This window comes from Vespa velutina, chromosome 16, assembly GCF_912470025.1.
Source record: "Vespa velutina chromosome 16, iVesVel2.1, whole genome shotgun sequence".
In the NCBI taxonomy this organism is placed as follows: Eukaryota; Metazoa; Arthropoda; class Insecta; order Hymenoptera; family Vespidae; genus Vespa; species Vespa velutina.
In genome coordinates this window covers 1,030,458-1,051,341 of record NC_062203.1, presented here as the reverse complement: position 1 = coordinate 1,051,341, position 20,884 = coordinate 1,030,458, and the positions used below count along the sequence as shown (strand labels likewise).

At 32.1% G+C, this 20,884-nt stretch overlaps 2 protein-coding genes across 7 annotated transcripts; both read left to right on the top strand.

Moving 5' to 3' along the window:
- Nucleotides 1-1,141: 1,141 nt before the first annotated feature.
- LOC124954826 (chorion peroxidase) lies at nucleotides 1,142-17,288 on the top strand. Of its 6 annotated transcripts, none has more exons than XR_007102673.1 (17): nucleotides 1,142-1,886; nucleotides 5,129-5,326; nucleotides 8,694-8,773; nucleotides 9,099-9,192; nucleotides 9,339-9,530; nucleotides 9,659-9,855; nucleotides 10,582-10,834; nucleotides 11,602-11,747; nucleotides 12,231-12,472; nucleotides 12,573-12,705; nucleotides 12,814-12,941; nucleotides 13,050-13,159; nucleotides 13,250-13,342; nucleotides 13,498-13,667; nucleotides 13,760-13,868; nucleotides 14,128-14,679; nucleotides 17,195-17,288. XR_007102673.1 is itself a non-coding variant. In XM_047508355.1 (17 exons), exons 1-17 carry the CDS (start codon nucleotides 1,876-1,878, stop codon nucleotides 16,068-16,070), a joined length of 2,397 nt encoding a protein of 798 aa, XP_047364311.1. In that variant the 5' UTR covers nucleotides 1,142-1,875; the 3' UTR covers nucleotides 16,071-17,055. The 6 variants fall into 6 exon arrangements, 2 of the variants coding, with proteins under 2 accessions (XP_047364311.1, XP_047364312.1); XR_007102672.1 differs by lacking the exon at nucleotides 17,195-17,288 and adding an exon at nucleotides 14,930-16,062; XR_007102671.1 differs by lacking the exon at nucleotides 17,195-17,288 and adding an exon at nucleotides 14,890-16,062.
- Nucleotides 17,289-17,665: 377 nt separating this feature from the next.
- On the top strand, nucleotides 17,666-19,288 carry LOC124954866 (myb-like protein X). Its single transcript, XM_047508458.1, has one exon. It carries the CDS (start codon nucleotides 17,666-17,668, stop codon nucleotides 19,235-19,237), a length of 1,572 nt encoding a protein of 523 aa, XP_047364414.1. The 3' UTR covers nucleotides 19,238-19,288.
- Nucleotides 19,289-20,884: the final 1,596 nt, after the last annotated feature.

Here is a 20,884-nt window from a genome sequence, read left to right as displayed (position 1 = left end):
TTTTTTTTTTCTTACTTTTTCTTCCCCTTTGGTTTCCATAAGTTTTTAGGACTTTAAAAGGTCCGCCGAGATTCGTCAACGATTCGAGAGACAATCGATTGTCTCTCGAATCGAGGGCAGCGGTCGTGTGACGCTCGTTTAGAGAAAGGAAAGTAAAACGTGAACGGTAGCTACGCCTCCTCCCTTCTACTATGACCGTCTTCTTCTTTTTCTTCTTCTTCTTCTTCTTCTTCCTTCTCCTTATCCTTCCTCATCTCTTTTTATTCTTTATTCATTATCGATTCCATTTTCATCTCATAAAAATATATAATATGTATATATATATATATATATATATATATACACGCAGGAACTTTCTACAGAAAATTTTCATTCGATCTAACAAAGATAAATCGTAAAATTAATTAGTGAATTGCTCATTGTTATCCCATTATCCTATTATTCACCTCACATCCATCTAATTATACGAATTCAAAAGCAAACGTATCATAAAGTATCGGAAAAAGAAAAGGAAGAAAGAAAAGAGGAAAGAAAAGGAAAGAAAAGGAAAAGGAAAGGAAAAGGAAAAGAAATTAAAAAAAAAAAAAAAAATGTACATCATTCCTGTTTAATGTCGGAACATTAAACGAGCCTTTACCAACCGTAACTGGTACCAGGTTTTCGGTTCATGTTATGTTAAAACAAGCAACTACATGAGGAGGATTTATGTACAAGACGTAAGTTTCTCCTACTTAACGACAAGGGGAGATGGGATAGGGGAAGGGGTTGGAGGTTAAGGTGGGAGAGTGGGAGGGGGGTGGGGGTTAGAACGAGTCCGTAGGCATTGTACCTCCTACCTTCACAAAATCTCGTCCAATTCGAGAACGAGACAAACGGAGAATGTACTTTTCGGGGAAGCATGAACCAATGTTTTAAAGAAGAAACAAATAATAATAATAATAATAATAATAATAATAATAATAATAACGACAATGATAATAATAAGAACACTCGTGCAAGTAAGTTATTTGAGAATAAATAACAAAACTCATGGGGGGAGGGGGAGGGGGATTGGATCTATCGATATCATCGCCGTTATTAGCTTCGCGTATGTAACTGAGGGCACCGTTCGGGTTTTAGCTTGAAGTAAAACGCGTGTCGGTCAGTAAATCGTCGACCGCCGGAGTGAAAGACGGAGAGTAAAGGTACCACAAGAGACACCATCGCTAGAGCTATTCATTCCATCGCGAGAATCGAACTGGAGCTAGCCGAAAGGAAGCAAAAGTAGAAGTGGACGACGTTATTCCAACAATCCAAACGCATTGCCGAGTACGCGTTGCTTAGCACTTACAAAGAATTATTCGTTCCCAAAGAAGTGTTCACGCTGAGCAGAGGAACGAATTAAACACGCGTGTGTTATCATCGTTATCTATCACCGGGAGTGATTGTTATTACTGTTACTGTTATAGTTGTTATTATTATTATTATTATTATTATTATTGTACTTTTTCTTTTCTTTTTTCTTTTTTTTTTTTTTTATCTTCCTCCTGTTCTCTTTTTTTCTTTTTCTCTTTTGCTCTTCTCTTGTTTCATTCCGTTTACGTTTCGTTTTGTTCAATTTAAAACGGACTCTCCCGGAAAACAAAAGTCTCCTCGACTTCCTTTCATCCCTCTTTTCGATTTTGTCATTTTTCTTTTGTCTACATTCTTTTTTCCCTTTCCCTTTCTTGTTTTTTTCTTTCTTTCTGTCTTTCTGTCTGCTCTCTCTCTCTCTCTTTCTCTTTTTATCTTCGTCTCCCTTCTCTCCCTTTCATCCTCACGTCCACCCTTTTTGGTTTTGTCAACTCAACGTTGGTTTCGTGAAAACGTACGGATCGCGTGTGACCAGGCAGCGCGATGCTCGAAGGGTGAGTTTTTTGACACGTCCTTTGATATTTTTTTACAGCTTTTTTATTATTTTTTTGTTTTTCTTTTTCTTCTTTCTTTCTCTCTCTTTCTCTCTCTCTCTCTCTCTCTCTCTCTCTCCCTCTCTCTCTCGATTGAAATGATAACCACTTCGAAAAAATAGTTTCAACGTGCTCGACCGACAAACAAATTTTTAAATTAGACGAAAGTTAAATAATCATCGAAAGTGAGGAAGAAAGAAAGAAAAAAATATATATATATATCTACGTAATTTTAATTAAGGAGATCGACATTCATTTCGTCGGATCTCACGAAACCTCGTTTGATCTCTATCACGCGAGTTGCACGTTAACCTCGTTGACTACTACGCAAAGTGAAAGGAGAATCCGTTATGCATCGCATCGAGAAAGTAATCCTCAATTTTATTCCGCTATGGACGGTCTCTTATCTTAACGGTTTAGTAAATTTTTTGCAAATTTTCCGCAATATACATTGTTAAGTGACAATGTATATCTGTCGCTCATCTCCAAACTGAGAGAGGACAGAGTTTTAAACCGTAAAACAATTAAACGACCTCTCCAACCGTAAAATAATAATAATAATAATAATAGTAATAATAATAGTAATAATAATAATAATAATAATCATTATAATAATAATAATAATAATAATAATAATAATAATAATAATAATCATTATAATAATAATAATAATAATAATAATAATAATAATAATAATAATAATAATAATGATAATAATAATAATAATTATAATAATTATAATAATAATAATAATAATAATAAAGAAAAACATCAAATTAAATCAAATCAAATCAAATAACGACAGATAAAGTTCAATAAAAATTGTTAATGGCGTTATTGGTGTTAACGTTAATGATAGATATTATATTATACAGGTTGTTTCAAAAATAAATCGCCAAACTTTAAAGAAACCTAATTCTGCTCGTTGTAAGGACGAATAAAAAAAAAAGAAATATCATAAATGTTAGGAAGACCCCCGAAATGCTTTTTTTTCCACTTGTAAAATCTTTTCTTTTTTCTTCTTCTTTCTTTTTTTTTTTTTTTTTTTTTTTTTTTTTTTTTTTTTTTCTATTGCATTAAAGAGATCTTAGAAAGAGAAACGTTTAAAACTATTGCAACATATCGTCTATCATCAAAAAAATTTTCACGAAATATTCTTCCGCATTAATGTGTCAAACGTCTCAAAGCGACGCATTGTAAAAAATGTTGTTCGTAACTTCGAAAATGGAAGAAGCATTTACTGTGATCCATATTTATGACTTGATCCTTTTCTTCCTTATGTTTTTTTTTTCTTTTTTTTTTTTTTTCTTTTTTTTCCTTTAATTCTTACTGTCAGTAGAATAATATAATGGCGATTAAAGTTTCAACGAACAATTTCTGAAATGTCCTGTATATAATATAATGAAATAATTGAGATAAAATTTTAAATTATCGAGACTATTGAGAGCATAGATGGAAAAAGGTGAGTTTCACACGGAAGGTCCAGCTTATAGATAGATATCCTAGCATTATGTCATAATCCGCAAACACGTAAAATAATTCGCGGTAACGACCAATAGGGGAAGGGACTTTCGCAATTCCATTACGATGCGCACACCCTTATGTAACGAGGAAGTGATTCTTGCTGCATCGTCCGTACAATTCAACCTCACATCCAACGGCTAACTTGCAAAATTATTTATTTTATCGTGTCATTATTAAAGAATTACAAAGATGAATTATCTCGATCATTTTAGAACCGAGAATGATCTCGACAAGTGTAATTGCCTTGATGAATAATATGTTTCCACCTTATTCCTCTATCTCGTTTCGATTAAGGATTTAATTTGGAAAGAAAGAAAAAAAGAACCCGACAAGAATCTCTTTTTTGTGTTTCTTTTTTTTTTCCTTTTTTCATTTTTCTTCATTTTTTGCCAGATGAAAATCAATTCTCTATTCTTTAATCTCTCTCTCTCTCTCTTTTTTTTTCTTTTTTTTTTTTTTTTTTTTTTTTTAATTACCCGTGACTTTGAAATCCTTTCACCGATTAAAAAAGAAAGAAGAAGAAGAAAAAGAAAAAAAGAAAGAAAGAAAGAATAGAAGGAACATACGGAGTTTCTAATAATTATTAAAAAATAAGGAATAAAGAGAAGAGAGAAGATGTTGAACGACTGTATAGGAAAATAAGAAGCGTTATTAGTTGAGAGTGAGAGAAAGAAAGAGAAAGAGAGAGAGAGAGAGAGCTCTTAATCACTGTCCGCCCACACTCGACGTTTGCTTTGAATTAAAAGATGTTACAACGAGATAGTCGACGAAAGCTCGACGACGGCTTTGACGTTTAACCCGCAACGATAGTTTCTCGAACGTGTAACCACCGAGGCGATCGAGACAAATTAATACTTTCATAATTCCTTTAACGAGTTGCGGTTCGTTCAAATCGAACCGAATCTGTCGAACTTCATCTGATACTTTATTTTAATAGTAATAGAAATGCAATTTGATCTAATTTAAACGAAATACAATATTTTATAATATTACGAATAATTATATTACTAAATAGATTATTAAATAGATCAATCGTATCGTATTAATCGAACAATTATAAATTTTTTCAATATACGTATATTACAATGCTATATTAATATTAATATTAATTTTATTAACGAAATTATATTGATATTAATATTATTAAGAAAATGTTCTTTTGTAAGGAACTTTTTAACGAACAGCACGTTTAAAAGGAAAATAAATTATTCATGTATAGTCGAAAAAAAAAAAAAAAAATCGGTGAAAGCTTCGCTTATCGTACAAAAAGCATCGGTTTTCGAATCCTTCTCGCTTTCTTACGATTTCCGATTTCTCGCATTTCGACGTGATCGGAATAACGCTTGAATTCGTTGCGATTCGTTACGAGTTACAATTTAAATTGTTTTCACATTGATAGAAATGAATCGATCGAACGAAACGCATGATTGACGTCGATTGGATAGATCCTCGGAACTATATAATATTATATTTTCTATACCGAGGGATTATATAAAATTTATATATTTATCGTTAAAGGAAATCTATCACAGATGTTTTTACTTCTAAATATAAGAATAATGTGCAGAAACTCACACACACACACACACACATACACACGTATACACAAAAAGAAAAAAAAAAAGGAAAAGATCCAAACGAAATTCTATTTGACCAATCTTTAATTTGTTATTTTACAGATTCGCGATAGCGCGGAGCACGATAATAGGAATCGTGGCGTTACTGATCGGATTTAACAGCCATGATCATGCATGCAAAGGATTGCAATATCAACCGGTTGAGATTTATGGAAACGCCGAGGAATGTGCTTTGATCCTAGATGGTCCTGGCAGAACTAGCGTTTTCGATTACACTTATAATTTACTTCGAGGAAATTTGTAAGTATTTTCTCTCTCTCTCTCTCTCTCTCTCTTTATCTATCTATCTTTCTATCTATCTATCTTATTAATGTTTTATTTAAATAAACATAATTACGATATTCTATATGTAAAAGAGGAAACGATCGAGTTCCGTTATGACTAAGTAAATGAAACATAAGGCCAACTTTTACTTTCACTCGAGTATGCTTATATGTATGAATATATATATTTATCGTCAATCACCGATAACGTATGAACAAAATATATGTGTTTGACCTTTTGACGTAAACTTTCGTTAACACTAAGTATGATAATTCTAATGAGTAGAAATTAAATGAAAATAAAAAGAAAAGAAATATAAATGATAAATAAAAAAAGAATAAATAAATAAATAAATAAACGAAAAGGGAAAATGTAGCTTACGAAAACATAGCTGAGAATAATTTGATTGAAGTATTTTTTTTTCAAGAGAAATTTTAGAAATTCGAACGAATTCGAATAAAAAAGAATTACATATATATATTTATATATATATATATATATATATGTGTGTGTGTGTGTGTGTGTGTATAGAAACGTGCCATGGTTCACCTTTTCCATTTCTGTCTTACGTACTCGGACTCGATCGCTGAGGTATCTCCTGCTGTCCTGTGGAGTTTACTTGCATAAACGAGCATACGTACATACATACATACATACATACATATATACGTACGCGCGAATGCATTACGACAGCGGTCAGAATTACGTAAAGGGAATTCTCAAAAATTATGTGCGTCTTATTGCGATACGGTACTCGGTACCAAATGAAAGAGAGAATAAGAAGTTTTTAACGGGTCCGTTCTTCTTTTTTAAGGGTGTTCACGCAAAAGAGAAACGAGTTTCTTGTCATCATTTTATTGTCCTATCTTTCAGGTTTCTTCTTTTTTCTTTCTCGCTTTTCTCCTTTTTTCTTTCTTTTTTTTTTTTTTTTTTATGTTACGAAAGTTCGAGGGAAAGGGTGCATAACGTCGAATGAGATCGTTCAAGGTCGAATTTATAATTGACAGTATACATATACATATACAAACGCGCGCACACACACACACACACACACATGTATATGAGGTAAAAAAGATATTAATCGTTTGTTGTTAGGTCAAAAATTTCTTTATAATATTTATCAAGTATTTCGAAATAAGGAGAGAATTGTATTGAAGAATGCATCGTTGAGATAGTTTTCCACGGGAAGAAAAAGGAAAGAAGAAAACGGAAAGAAGAAGAAAAAAAAAGAAAAAAAAAAAAGAGAAACGTATAACGACCTCCTTGATGTGATCGGATATGTCGATATATAATAGTTGTTATCGCGTAAAATGCGATAACTATGGGAGCATTGTACGTTTATTCCTGACATTTTCTTTGCCCCTTTGATTCAATGTAGTACTGCGGTATGAACGCACTTTTAACGAGTACTTTCTAGACAATCTAGACGAGATTGCATTCGGCATTGCCGAGAAGGACGCGAACTCGGAATTCCATTCCGCGATGGTAATGTGCTTTCGCGTGTTAGGATCAACAATTCCTTCGTCTCATTCTTACAACTATTTTTTTCGTTTTCGAAAAAGAAAAAAGAAAAAGAGAGAAAAAACGAGCTCGTTTGAATAACGCGATGGACGGATAGATATATCGTAAAAGTGAAAAAGAAAAAAAAAAAAAGAATAATAATAATAATAATAATAATAATAATAATAATAATAATAATCGTTAACAGTCACTGTGTTGGAAAAGAGGAAACAAACAAATTATACAACGTAAGAAACGAACGTTTACCGCGATGAAATGGAAAAAAAGAAAAAGTAAGAGTAAAATGGATATTATTAATGTTTTACTATGTTGGGAAAAATTGCAACAAATAAAATAATATATTGAAGTTTGGATAAATAATATATAAGAAACATGGTGGGTGAAGTTAATATATACTTTATCTAGGTTACTCCGCCATGCGTGAACGTTTTCAAATCGCGCGCACTCTTATGCAACGAAAGGCGAACAAACTAGCTCTGAACATTCTATTACCAATAATCATTTCATTTTTATTAATACGATAAAATCATTATATTATTTTCGCAAAGCTATTTTCTCTTTATAATCATTCTTTTTTCTTTCTTCTTCTTCTTCTTCTTTTTTTTTTTTTATTTTTTTTTATTTTTTTTTTGTTTTTTTTTTTTTTGCAACATCCTACAAAAGAAAATAAAAAAGCTATTTTCTTTGATAGATAAAAGAGAGTATAATAGAATAACAAAAGCTTTCCTATTTATTTTAAAATAGAAACAATGATAATAAAATTATTTTCTATGTGATATACAACAATAACAATAATAATAATAATAATAATAATAATAATAATAATAGTAGTAGATATAGTATATGTGCGCGTATGCAAAAATAATGTAGGATGAAAGTGAGTCATACCTTGGAGCGGTGTGTCCGAGGTCCGTCGTAACGCGGAAGAAATGGCTTCTAACGTAAGATAATAAATAAATAAAGAAAATAAAAGATCAGAAAGTAAATGGTGTTGGGATATAATATAGTGGCCAGTGGGTCAACCTTCGATGGTAAAAGCCACGGGCAGCACGTCAATGCCAGTATATTTCGTATCTAGGAGAAACAGGATATATGAGTCAATTCTCAGGATACTCTGCGAAATATATAGTCTCGAGTTACCTAGATACAGAATATCTCTCGAAATGTAAGCTTTCGTACGTGGATTTTATATACCATAGAATATAATATATACATACATATATACATATACATGTATATATATATATGTATTATATATAAGTATATTTTTCTATACTAATACACTTTCAAATAGTTAATGCATTCTTCCCTTTCTAATTTCCTTGCATTATTATAGATATTTTCTATTCTTAAATTCGTAGAAAAAGAAAAAAGAAAAGAAACGAAAAAGAAGAAAGAGAAAAAAAAAAAAGAATGAAACAATGTGCTTGCCTGCCTGTTTACTTGCTTGCTAGCTTGCTTGCATCTTCTTCAATTCCTACCGGTAACAACTTACTACCTTCTTTATACAGGTTTTATAAACGCGTTTCTAAATGCACGGTTTTCAAGAGAGATAGAAATAGATGTAAACTAGGCTAGAACGCGTTAGGTAATTAAGCCGGAGAGAAGGGAAGCTGTAAATAATACTCTAGGAGTCAAAGATCGTAGTCTCTCGCGCCTTCGTTTTACATCCTCGCTGAGTTCTTCTTCTTCTTTTCTTTTTCTTTTTTCTTTCTTTTTTTTTCTTTCTCTTTTGCTTTTTTTCCCTCTATTTCTCTCTCTCTCTCTCTCTCTCTCTCTCTCTTCTTTAGTTTTCTATTATTATTAAGTTTCTCTTTCTCAGTCCACCTACTGCGGGATCGCAGACCTGTATCACCTACGATGCCGTTAATCATGCCTATATCGAGGCGAGGAAACGCATCAGTAAGTAAGACGATTATTATCGTCATCATTCTCTGTTATAGAATCGTTCAATCCAAGTCAAGTTTTTTTCTTCGATATACAATTGAAACCGTTTATTTCATGTTCCATCATGCGTTGGTTAATCGGCCATAGTATATTATTCATAAACCGATTCCCGAGTATAATTGCTTTCGTTGCTCCCTTCGACGATTAGTCAAACAATTGTGTAATTTTATTTGCAAACGTATAAATTCTTTTTTTTTTTTTTTTTTTTTTACAACGAAAGAAGAATAATCATCATCCGTATCAATTCTGATTCTAATATTTTCTATTTCTTATTTAATAGACGTCGCAAAGCCTAAACACGAAATCTGGAGACCCGAGGATCTGGCTACGGTCGGTGAACTCTTACTTGACATATCAACTAATTTAGCTCAAATGTGAGTACGTTCGTCGATAAAGCCTCGTAAAATATCAATGAATAACTTTCGAATGACAGAAAACACACACACACACATATGTGCGTGACAAATATTAAACATAAGAATTACCAAATGATTTCTAAACTTGTCATTTGATTTAACAGATACGGCCTGACATTTGAGGATATTGAGAAAAATCTTCCATTGATCGACACATCGAAAACACTGATACGCGAGATATGTCCCGCTTTTCTAAGCAACGTCGAATGTCGACCGGGAAAATATCGAAGATACGATGGGCTATGTACAAATTTACAAAATCCAACATGGGGTTCAACTTTGTCGCCATTCACAAGGTGAACATAAAAAAAAAAATAATAATAATATCGAATATAATTATCTACGATGTTTCTTTTAAACATTTTATCTTATCGATATCTAATCTTCTTTCTTTTTTTTTTTTTTTTTTCGTTTCTTTCTTTAGATTAATGCCACCACGATTTTCCGATGGTATATCAGCACCTAGGATAGCCGTAAGTGGACGAGAATTACCATTGTCCAGAATAGTATCCCGTACGATGCATCCAGATGAGGGATATCACGATCATGCTGGTACTGTCATGGTGATAGCCTGGGGCCAATTCATGGATCATGATTACACGCTTACTGGAACGCCCTTAGGTAATATATGTTTATACTTTCGAAAGAAATACATTTCTCTTTATATATGTGTATATATATATATATATATATATATATATATATATATATATACATTGTATATATGTATGTATTTTAAAAAAGAAAGTGACTTGAATAACTTTATCGATCAATCTCGTGTTAAAACGATGACAATGACGATCTAAAATATCGCAAATCTAATCTACAAAATGTATAATGTTGCCCTAGATACTTAATTAGAATAGAAATTAAACGTTAGAAAGTAAATACAATTCTTGATTACCGAATATCAGACCGATAAGAATATTACATAAATATATATGTATATGTATATATGTATATACACGTTGTGCTCCAATTAGATGTTGAGAAGTTATGTTAGGTCTAAGTGTGTAGCAACTGTGTGTAGGTTTTAAACCCTTTCCATTTTGAATATATTATTTGCCTTATATCGAAAGGAGAATAACTACGAGAGAAAGCAAATGATCACAGCGGCAAGATTATTCCAACGAGGTGTAATCGTTATTACTGTTTCCATGAAATCCATTTTTTTCTAAAAAGAAAAATAAAGTCAACTCTTGTCTTTCACTTTTGCACAAGCTCGCATTGAAGTATCTGAGGAAAATGATTAAAAAAAAAAGAAAAAAACAAGAAAATAAAATTAACGTTAAATGAACGTTAACGTTACGTTAGAATTGAATTCAATGAAATCGAAACATTTTCTAGATCCTCTAAATCGTAATGATCCGGAAGAATGTTGTTCTCGTCCACCGCATTTGAAGAATCCATATTGCAACGAGATACGTATACCAGAGGACGATTACTTCTACAGATTGTTCAACGTTCGATGTATGGACTTTGTACGAGCGTTTCCAGCAGTCCGACCAGGATGTCGTCTTGGATCACGTATACCTTTCAATTTGTTAACCGGAGTTTTGGATGGAAATACCGTTTACGGTATTACGGAGAATTTTTCTAGGTAATTCACAAACGATTAAATTTATTAATTAATTAAATATTTCTCTCAATTGAAAATTTTCATTTCATCATTTAAAAAATTATTATATCCATTTAGAATATATGTATATAAATATATTCTTTGGGATATCGAACGAAATTCAAAGGATCTTACAATATCGCGAGTCGAATAAACAAAATCAAAGAGGAATCGATGATTAATGTGCGAATCCAGATTGCCCTTGTCGAGTTTGAACACTTTAAACCGATTTATGGATAGGCTACGTTCATATATATATATACATGTATATATATATGTACGTATGTATGTATGTATGTATGTATATACATATATATATATATATATATATATATATATATATATATATATCGGTCAAATCAAGTTTATTTAGCCTGCATACGTACGTACCTACATTCGTTACATCATATTCAGGACAATAAATCAGCATTACGTCGTTCTATATTTTCTAACGTTGGTATTAGAGACATTAGACCATTCCCCAGACTTTCTATCAGCAGGCTCACATCATAGGATCCACTGTTGCACAATCTATGATCCGGACTTTGTTGATCCCATGCAATCACGTGCTCGAAATTCTAACTTCTCTAAACACGAATTACATTGATCCCCTTTCACGAAATTATATTAATATAAATAGAATTGTGTTTCTTTTTTTTTTGTTGTTGTTGTTCTTCTTCTTCTTTTTTTAATTATTCGTTATAATCTTTTTTCTTTCCTTTTTCCCTTTTTCCTTTTCCCCCATTTAGAAAACTCCGAAGCGGTTATGGCGGATTGTTAAGAATGAATCCAGTTTTTAATGAGTACGGATTGAAAGATCTATTGCCATTGAAATTAGATATACCAGACGAAGGATGCACTCGTCCGAACAAATCGATGTACTGTTTCGAAGCAGGTAAGATTTGTTTTCGTTGATAACAATGGGGGGAAAAAAAAAAAAAAAGAAAAGTTTCCGAGTTAATTAATTAAATTTAACGTTGCATCGGCCATCAATTACGATCTAGAAATGATGTAATTGAATTGTTTTCTTTCACACGGACTAACTTACGCTCTCCTTGATCTATGATTAAGAAAGGTATGACGTGGGAAAGTATTATGGAAAATGATTTACAATCGGAGTCACTTTCCATAACAATAAAACTTACGCGGTGCTTTAATGGAAAGTTCTCAAGAGCTCGCCTTGGAATTGTTCTGAATATCTTTTATGAATCTCGATAAATATATATATTTAAAAATAATTCTCATGATTTTACAAAATATTACGTGCAACTGTAACATCGTTAAAAGTTTCGTTTAATTAAGATTCGATTCGATTCGATATGATTTGATATGATTTGATTTGATTTGATTTGATTTAATCTTTTTGTTTGAATCTTAGGTGAAATTCGAGTTAACGAGCAGTTGGTATTAACGTGTATGCATACGTTGGTAGCAAGGGAACACAACAGGATTGCTAAAATACTCACTCGTATTAATCCTCATTGGGATGACGAGACGTTGTTCCAGGAATCAAGACGCATAGTCATCGCTGAAATCCAACATATCACTTATAATGAATTCCTCCCGATTCTTTTGGGAAAAGACGTTATGGAGAAGTTTGGACTTCTTCTTGAGAAAAATGTAAGATGATATTTTTTCGAAAGAAAGAAAGAAAAAAATAAATAATGATCGATTGGTATTTCAATAATGTTTTACAAAAATAAATTGATAACATTTGTAGGTATATTGGGATGGATACGATCCAACAGTAAATCCTGGTGTTATCGATGCATTCGCCGCTGCTGCATTTAGATTTGGACATTCTTTGCTACCAACTGCGGTCGAACGTTGGAGCAAGGCTCATAAATTTATTGGTAAATAAATCTTACGATAATATTTATAATATCAATAAGAATTTTTAAATTACGATTGTGTATTTATTTTCTTTTCTTTTTTTTTTCTTTTTTTTTTTTTTTTTAAAGCTTCGAAAAGATTATCAGATCTAATTAGAAGACCGTACGATCTATATCGCGCTGGAGTTTTGGACGAATACTTTATGGGATTAATGAATCAAGTTGCCCAAGCTATGGACGATTCGATAACACAAGAAGTAACAACGTGTTGATTATTATAATTCACATTAACATCAATAATAAGAATAAAAATGATCAGGGATTGATTGCCTGTTAAAAACTTTTCCGATGATAATTTTTTCCAGGTGACAAATCATTTGTTCAAAAAGGTTGGTGCAAAGTTCGGAATGGATTTGGTATCATTCAATATGCAACGTGGAAGAGAATTTGGTATACCGAGTTACATGGACTTCCGGTTAGTTCGTACGATTCAACTTTCAATGTCGAATTCAACTTTCGATTCAACAATATTAAAATGATAAATAATAATGTTATATCATTTTAGAAAATATTGTGGATTACCCGAGGCTAAGACCTTCGACGAATTGTTCGGATCCATGCCAAACGAGACTATTGGACGGTATAGCTCCATTTTCGAGTGAGTATAGAAGAACAAAAAAAAAAAAAAAAAAAAAAAAAAAAAAAAAAATAAAAAATGTTTTTTTCTTTTTTTTTTTCTTTTTTCAAATTAAAAGAAAAAAAGTTTCGTTCGCAATGAATGCATCGATAAATATGATATCAATTTTCAAACAGACATCCAGCGGACGTAGATTTGTGGTCCGGTGGTGTATCAGAGCGACCACTTCCGGGTAGTATGCTTGGTCCAACCTTCGCCTGTGTAATCGCTACGCAATTTAGCCATTCACGACGTGGTGACAGGTTTTGGTACGAATTACCGAACCAACCATCGTCCTTCACTCTCGGTAAGATCCTTTCGAATCCTCTCGAGAGTTTCTTGTTCCACAAGGCCATATTACAATTATATTAATGGTCGTTCTCGCTTTCACTTTTCTAGATCAACTCAATGAAATTCGTAAGACGAAACTTGCTAAAATGATATGCGACAACACAGACCTGATAGACACCATACAAATATATCCAATGGTTCTGCCTGATCATGAAATGTAAGTTTGCCATCTTTTTCTTTCTTCCTTTCTTTTTTTTTTCTTTCTTTCTTTTCTTGTTTTTTTTTTTTTGTTTTCTTTTTTTTTATACTTTCTCTTTTTTCTTTCTTTTTATCTCCGCAAATAATACGAAACGTAATTAAAAGTAAGTATTACATATGTTAGTTTTAAATTCGTTCGAAATTCTATCTGTTATACGTTATTCGATTAAAATTTTCTTACGAAACTAAGAGCAATTCTAACGATGTATTATTAACAGCAATCCACGAGTACCATGCCGTAGTGGTGTATTACCAAGTATAGACCTGAGCAAATGGGCCGAGTTTCCAACGAGCCATTCAACGCAATATGTGAGTAATCTAGCGCGACAGTACGGGCCTTTTGGGAAGTAAGAAAAGGGCCTCATCCACGTTCCATCCTAGAAAATATTAATAAACAATCAGAAAAAAAGAGAAAAAAAAACAACAACAACAACAACAAAAAATATATATATATAATATATACACCGGGATACTACATACTTATCACCACTACCACTACCACCACCACCACCACCACCACCACCACCACCACCACCACCACCACCATCACCATCACCACCACCACCACCACCACCACCACGTAGCATGCCTCACGAGCAAGGACATCCTAATCCAAGACACATTGCCTAGGCATGCACGCAGAAAATAAAACAAGCAAGCAAGCAAGCAAGTAACAACAACAACAACAACAACAACAACAACAACAACAATAACAACTACAACAACAACAACAATTAAAGCAACAACAACAAGAACAACAACAACAAAACGTAATAGACTTAAGACAATCGTCATAAACGTCGTCTAGTAAAAATAGGTATAATATTGCACTGCCCGCCTCTCCCCACCGCTCACCACCCACTGGCCCATCCCTATCCCCGTTCCTCTTGCATAAATTTTCACATCTATCACGCATATCGAATTTTTTTTCTTCTTTTCTTTGTCGTTTTGTTTTGTTTTATTTTTGCACTTGTATGCAGCCATAATCACGTTTGTAGTTTATTCATTAAAAATGAATAGGAGGAATGAAAGTGATAACCCCTTTTTTTTTTTTATTTTGCCATTTTTTTGTCTTTCCTTTTTTTCTCTCTTCGAGAAAACTAAGAAAGATCTTGAAGGAAGGTAAATTAATTTATTAAAATCGATAAACGACAAAAGAATAATTAATTTTGCTGCATGGTAGATGATACCTATAACAGAGGAAAAAGCTTTTCATTAGTTCTTCATACATAACTTATAAGTTCATTCAATTAAATGTTAGAGAGAAATAGAGAAAGAGAGAGAGAGAGAGAGAGAGAGAGAGAGAGAGAGAGAGAACTAATTTAATGTATTTTATATTACGTATTAAACGGCGAATCGAGAGTGACAGTAAAATCAAAATTTATCGTTAATATTAATTGCCGTATGCAATTTAGAGTTTAGCGAGTTTTTTCTTTTCTTCTTTTTTTTCTTTTTTTCTTAGATCCTGTAGAGGTCGAAGACTTAATTTGCATGGTGCATAGCGAACATAGTACCTATATCACATATATTAATTACACATACACACACGCACACACATATACGTCTCTACATAATATATATATATATATATCTATATATATATATATAGAATAGAATTCTGTATTTATCTTTATACACTTCAATCATCTCACAGTTTGAAATTTAGTTTGAAATAGAAATCAATTTATCTATTAATAATATATTACGCACGTTTTCACGCCGTTATTATTATGCACATTGATTGGACTAAAACTTCGTTGATTCGATACTTTGATAAGTGAAACAAAAAATATTCACATACTTACACACACACAAACACATACCCATACGTACATTTTACACGTATATACACATCCATCCATCCATCCATCCATCCATCCATCCATCTATCCATCCATCCTAATCGTCCATTGTCCTTGATTTTCCCGTCGCCATTTATTTTGCGCAGCACCACCACCGTCGTCGGCACACAAGCTACAAATGTAAAAAAGAAAAAACTATTGTACTGTAGCGTTTGGTGGAGGAACGTTTGCTTGACGTGCCGGGACGTCCGGCGAATGCGGACACGGTACGGGACCACTACGAGAAACAGGACGCTTTGCGAATCTTCTTTGAGAGTATTAATGGCATTGCTTCGTATCTGGGCATCACGAGAAAGTAATGCGCGCGCGCACAAGCACACCAGAGACGGGCCCATCTACTGATAATCATTTCGCAAAAAGAAAAAGAAAAAGAAAAAGAAAATGAAAATGAAAAAGAAAAATGAAAGAGTAAAGGAAAAAAAGTAAAAGTGGGAAAGAAAAGAAAAGAAAAAAAAGAAAGGAGCAACGGCAGAAGAAAGAGAGGAAAAAGTCATACAATCGATATAAATTATCTAACTGGCATATTACGTGCCCAAGTGCACTTGTTTTGTTCCCTTTTTTTTTTTTCTTTTCTTCTTCTTTTCTTTTGCTTTTTCTTTTTTTTTTTTTTTTTTTTTTTTTTTTTTCTTAAAACACTCGTGTAAATTAGATTTACGTAGAGCATACATCTTAAAGTGAGTTAATAAAATGAATCTTCGACTGTATATAACATACATACGTAAATATATATACATATGTACATATATATATATACATATGTATATATATATATATATATATATCAACCTTACTCGATGTCACAAACCCTAATATCGAATTAATTACAATGAAAATAATTATTATTCATTTGCCGTGCCAAATGAAGCGCGAATATGTGCGTTTAGCACTTAACTATAAGTTCTTTTTTTTTTTTCTCTTAGCCGTTTAAGGTATTATATATCGTAAAATGCATTATGTAAATAACGCCCTTGCAGTGGCTCAGAAAGGATTGCAAAGAATATTAAGATTAACACGTGAAAAAGAAATTGAAAGAATAAAATGAAAAACGAAAAGAAAAAGAAAAATAAGGGAAAAAAAAAAAGTCAAATCGTTTCTGCGCCACCGCATTGTAGAACCCTCCCCCATCCCCTCCCATTGTAGTTGTTGATTATATATTAACTATACATCTACATATATATATATACATATACATATACATAAACATATACATATACATATACATATACTTTGTACATATTAACGAGCATCAAGAAATAAAGTCACTTTGATAATAGTGCCATTAAAATGAAAGGAATACGCTTTTTAATCCTTATTTAATCTATTATCCTGTATTATTGCAGAGAATTTTTTTGCACCGTAGACTTGGTTTGCAATAATTTTTTAACAATGACATTATTTAATACGTCAAACTCGTCAATTTCAGCGTCGACAATCTCGCGAACCTAATCGAGATGTGATACATTTTCTACCTAAACCCTATCAAAGATCATTCGAATTCAATTCGAAAAAGAAAAGCCTTGGGAAAAAAGACGAAAATATTAATAAATATAAATCCGTATTATGGACGAGAATCGTACGAACGGTAACGACGATCGACGTCTTATCAACGAGCATAGAAAATGATACGATATTCGATAAAGATTTTAAACGTGTTCCCGTAATCGATGGCGTCATCGATTTTAACAGGATCATCGAGAAAATTCGTGAAAAAAATAAAAGGATTAATACACTGAAGAATAAACGATTGTCGAGAGAAATAAATGGTAAAAGTATCACGGGTAAACGATTCAAACGTTCCACATTAGGTCTGAATAATAATACTAATAATAATAATAATAATAATAATAATAATAATAATAATAATAATAATAATAATAATTCGTCGTACGTAAAAATGGAAAATATTCATAACAATTTGAAACTCTATCGACATCCTAAATTCACTCAGGAAGATGAAAAATCAAAGAATATCGATACGAGTATAAATATTAATAATGATTTTTACAAACGCATATGGGAGATAATTAACAGTTCACGTCCAAGTTTTAAAATCGTGGTACCGTCTACGAGAACATTGAGAGAAACGCAAAAAGATATTTTCAAGGATGAACAAGTAGCATTGTCCAGTTCGGAAATCGAGGATTTAAATCTTCCTTATAACGAGACTGGGTCTTTGAACGAGAAAAAGAAGTCATTTACCGGTGTACCTTTCGACGAGAGAAGACCTTCAGAGGAAGAGGAGGATGAGTTTGATAAGTATGTTAAAGTAATTGATACGAAACACGTCGGCAATCGTTCAACATTTGATCCATCGTTCAAATCGAAGAATGAAATGCTTCATAACCATCACAAAGTTATCTCTAATATTGACGATGAATCATCATCGTATGTTGATTCTAATCGAAATGGATATTCTTCAAACGAGAATATAATATCGTTTGATATCTCGAAAGAACCTAAAAATGAGAGCAAAAAGGAGATCGTTAATTATTCTCCTTCCGTGCCAATAGAAAAATTTGTGGAAAATAACAAATCTACTATCGATTACAATCTATACAATATCCCTTATGTCGAGGTACCCGATTATACGGACGAAAGGGAAGAAAGTTTAGACGAGGAGGATCGTCTACGTGCTAAATCACAAAATTCAAATTCTAAGAATTTATCGATTGACTCTATTGACCGAGCGATGATAATAATAAATACTACGTCCGATCAGGCGTATTTAGTAGGGAAAAAAAATAAAACGATTGACAAACATGATAATCAATCGCCACGATCAATGACTACGAAGAACGTTAAATCATTCGAAATTTCTGATCCTTCGAAGAACGATATGATTAATCGTGAAAAAACGAAAATGAATGAGAATAATGTTCAAAGTTCGAAGTCCGAAGTTAAAAATAAGTCGAATGATGACTTCGCCCTGTCCGATATCGATTTTGATATAAACGAATATAGAAAGCCATTCAATTTGGATGACTTTTTAAAAAACGAACCATTTTTTCATGAACTCAAAAATAACAATAACAATAAACGAAATAGTAAGGGACCATCGTCGGATGATAATAAAAATAATTATTCCTTTATGTCGAAAAATGCAAACAACGAGGATCCTCCCGAGGAATATATTGGAATAAACGACGACATGTTAAACGAAGAAAAAGATTTTCTCGATCGTTATTTTACCAAGGACGTTGTCGACAAATTAAAAGCGAATTCGGACGAGGAAATTCGCATGGAAAACAAAAGGAAAGATATGGAAGAAAATAAAAAGAGGAACTTAAAAACGTTGTCATCCATTCTTGAGAAAAAGGATCGAATTTCAAGATTCGACGAGGAAGTGAATAAGGATATCGAGGACGGTGTAAAAAAAGCTCCCTCCTTTTATAAGAATTATTGGTCTCTGGAGTACAAGTTGCCTGGTACGAAGGATATAAAAAGAGACGAAGAAAATATGAATTAGAAAGATTTGTGAAAAGGTATACGCGCCGATCAATTTATACTCCTATTATCTACAAACAAAATTATATATATATATATATATATATATATATATAAATATATAATATTACACTCTTACTATATTATATTATTATATTTTTTTATATATATGAGCCGTTGATTTTGAAAGTGGGGCGAGTCCATTATTTTTTGTATTCCTTTTTTATTTTTTCTCTTTTCTTTCTTTTTACAAATAAAAACATAAATTTTATGTTAATTTATAATAAGAATTAGAATTAATTTTTTTTTCATTCAAACAAAATCTATCTGTCCAATTTTTAAAATCAATGGCTCGTAGTATATAAATTTCTTTTCTTTTATCACTATGATCAATAATCATTAACGAGGCGATGATTGATAATGATAAATTTCTCACGAATTCGTTTAACTATTTCACTCGTTATCTTTTCGCACACAAAATCTGTTATACATATATATATATATATGTGTGTATGTTTGTATACGTATAAATAAATTTTAAATAAAACCAATATTATATCAACTCTACGACTCTAATTAAAGATTTAAAATGTAATTTTATTTCAATCACGAACCTCAATCAGACGCAACTAAAATCGACGATGGTATTTTGACTTAACAGAAAAAGAAAAAAAAAAAAAAAAAAAAAAAGAAAAAAAGAAAAGAGAATAAAAAAAGAAAAAATAAATAAATAAAATAAATGACAAACGAAAAATACTTTTAGAATATCTTAATAATTAAATAAACAAGGGTATGTTGGGGAATTACATCAGGATGACTCAGGATGAGTCGAGAGTGCAGGAAATGAAAGAAATGAAATAGAAAGAAAGATAAAGAGATAGAGAGATAGAGAAATAGAGAAGATAGATAGATAGACAGAGAGAGAGAGAGAGAGAGAGAGAGAGAGAGAATGAGAGAGAGTGAGTGAGAGAATGAGAGAGAGAGAGAGAGAGAGAGAAAGAGGAAGAGAGAAAGAGAGATAGAGAGAGAGAGAGAGAGTATAAGAGTCGATGAACGACGTATGAACGAAGTAAGGTAAAGCAGCATGGTTTCCCCCGTATACGAGGGGTGAATTTAGTGACTCTACGGATATATAAAGTCTCTCGACGAACTCTCCTCGGTGTCATTCGTCTGGTTTTAACAATTATAGCGGCTTCGTCGTCCCGTCCTTATAAAAGGAACGAATCAGGCAAGTACGACTTTCCGATTTGTCTCTCTTTGTCTTCTTAACTCTTGCGCGTCCTTACCGATCATTCCGAAAAAAAAAAAGAAAAAAAAAAAAAGAAAAAAAAAAGAAAAGAAGGAAAAGAAAAAAAGTAAAAATGAAAAAAAAAGAACGGACTTCTCTTCGAGTGCTGTTGCAAAAAAAAAAAAAAAAAAAAAAAAGGATAATAAAAAGAGAGAAACAGAAGTGCCCATATTTATAACTTCGGTACGTTCACAGTTTGTGTCCAATAAGGAAAACGCGGAAGAGACAGATTCCGGTTATAAATGTCATCTATATATACACATATACGTATACATAAACATGCATATATACATACATATATACATACATATATATATATATATATATATATATATACACACAAAGTGAGTAACCAATGTGAGCGTAATAAATACACACTGA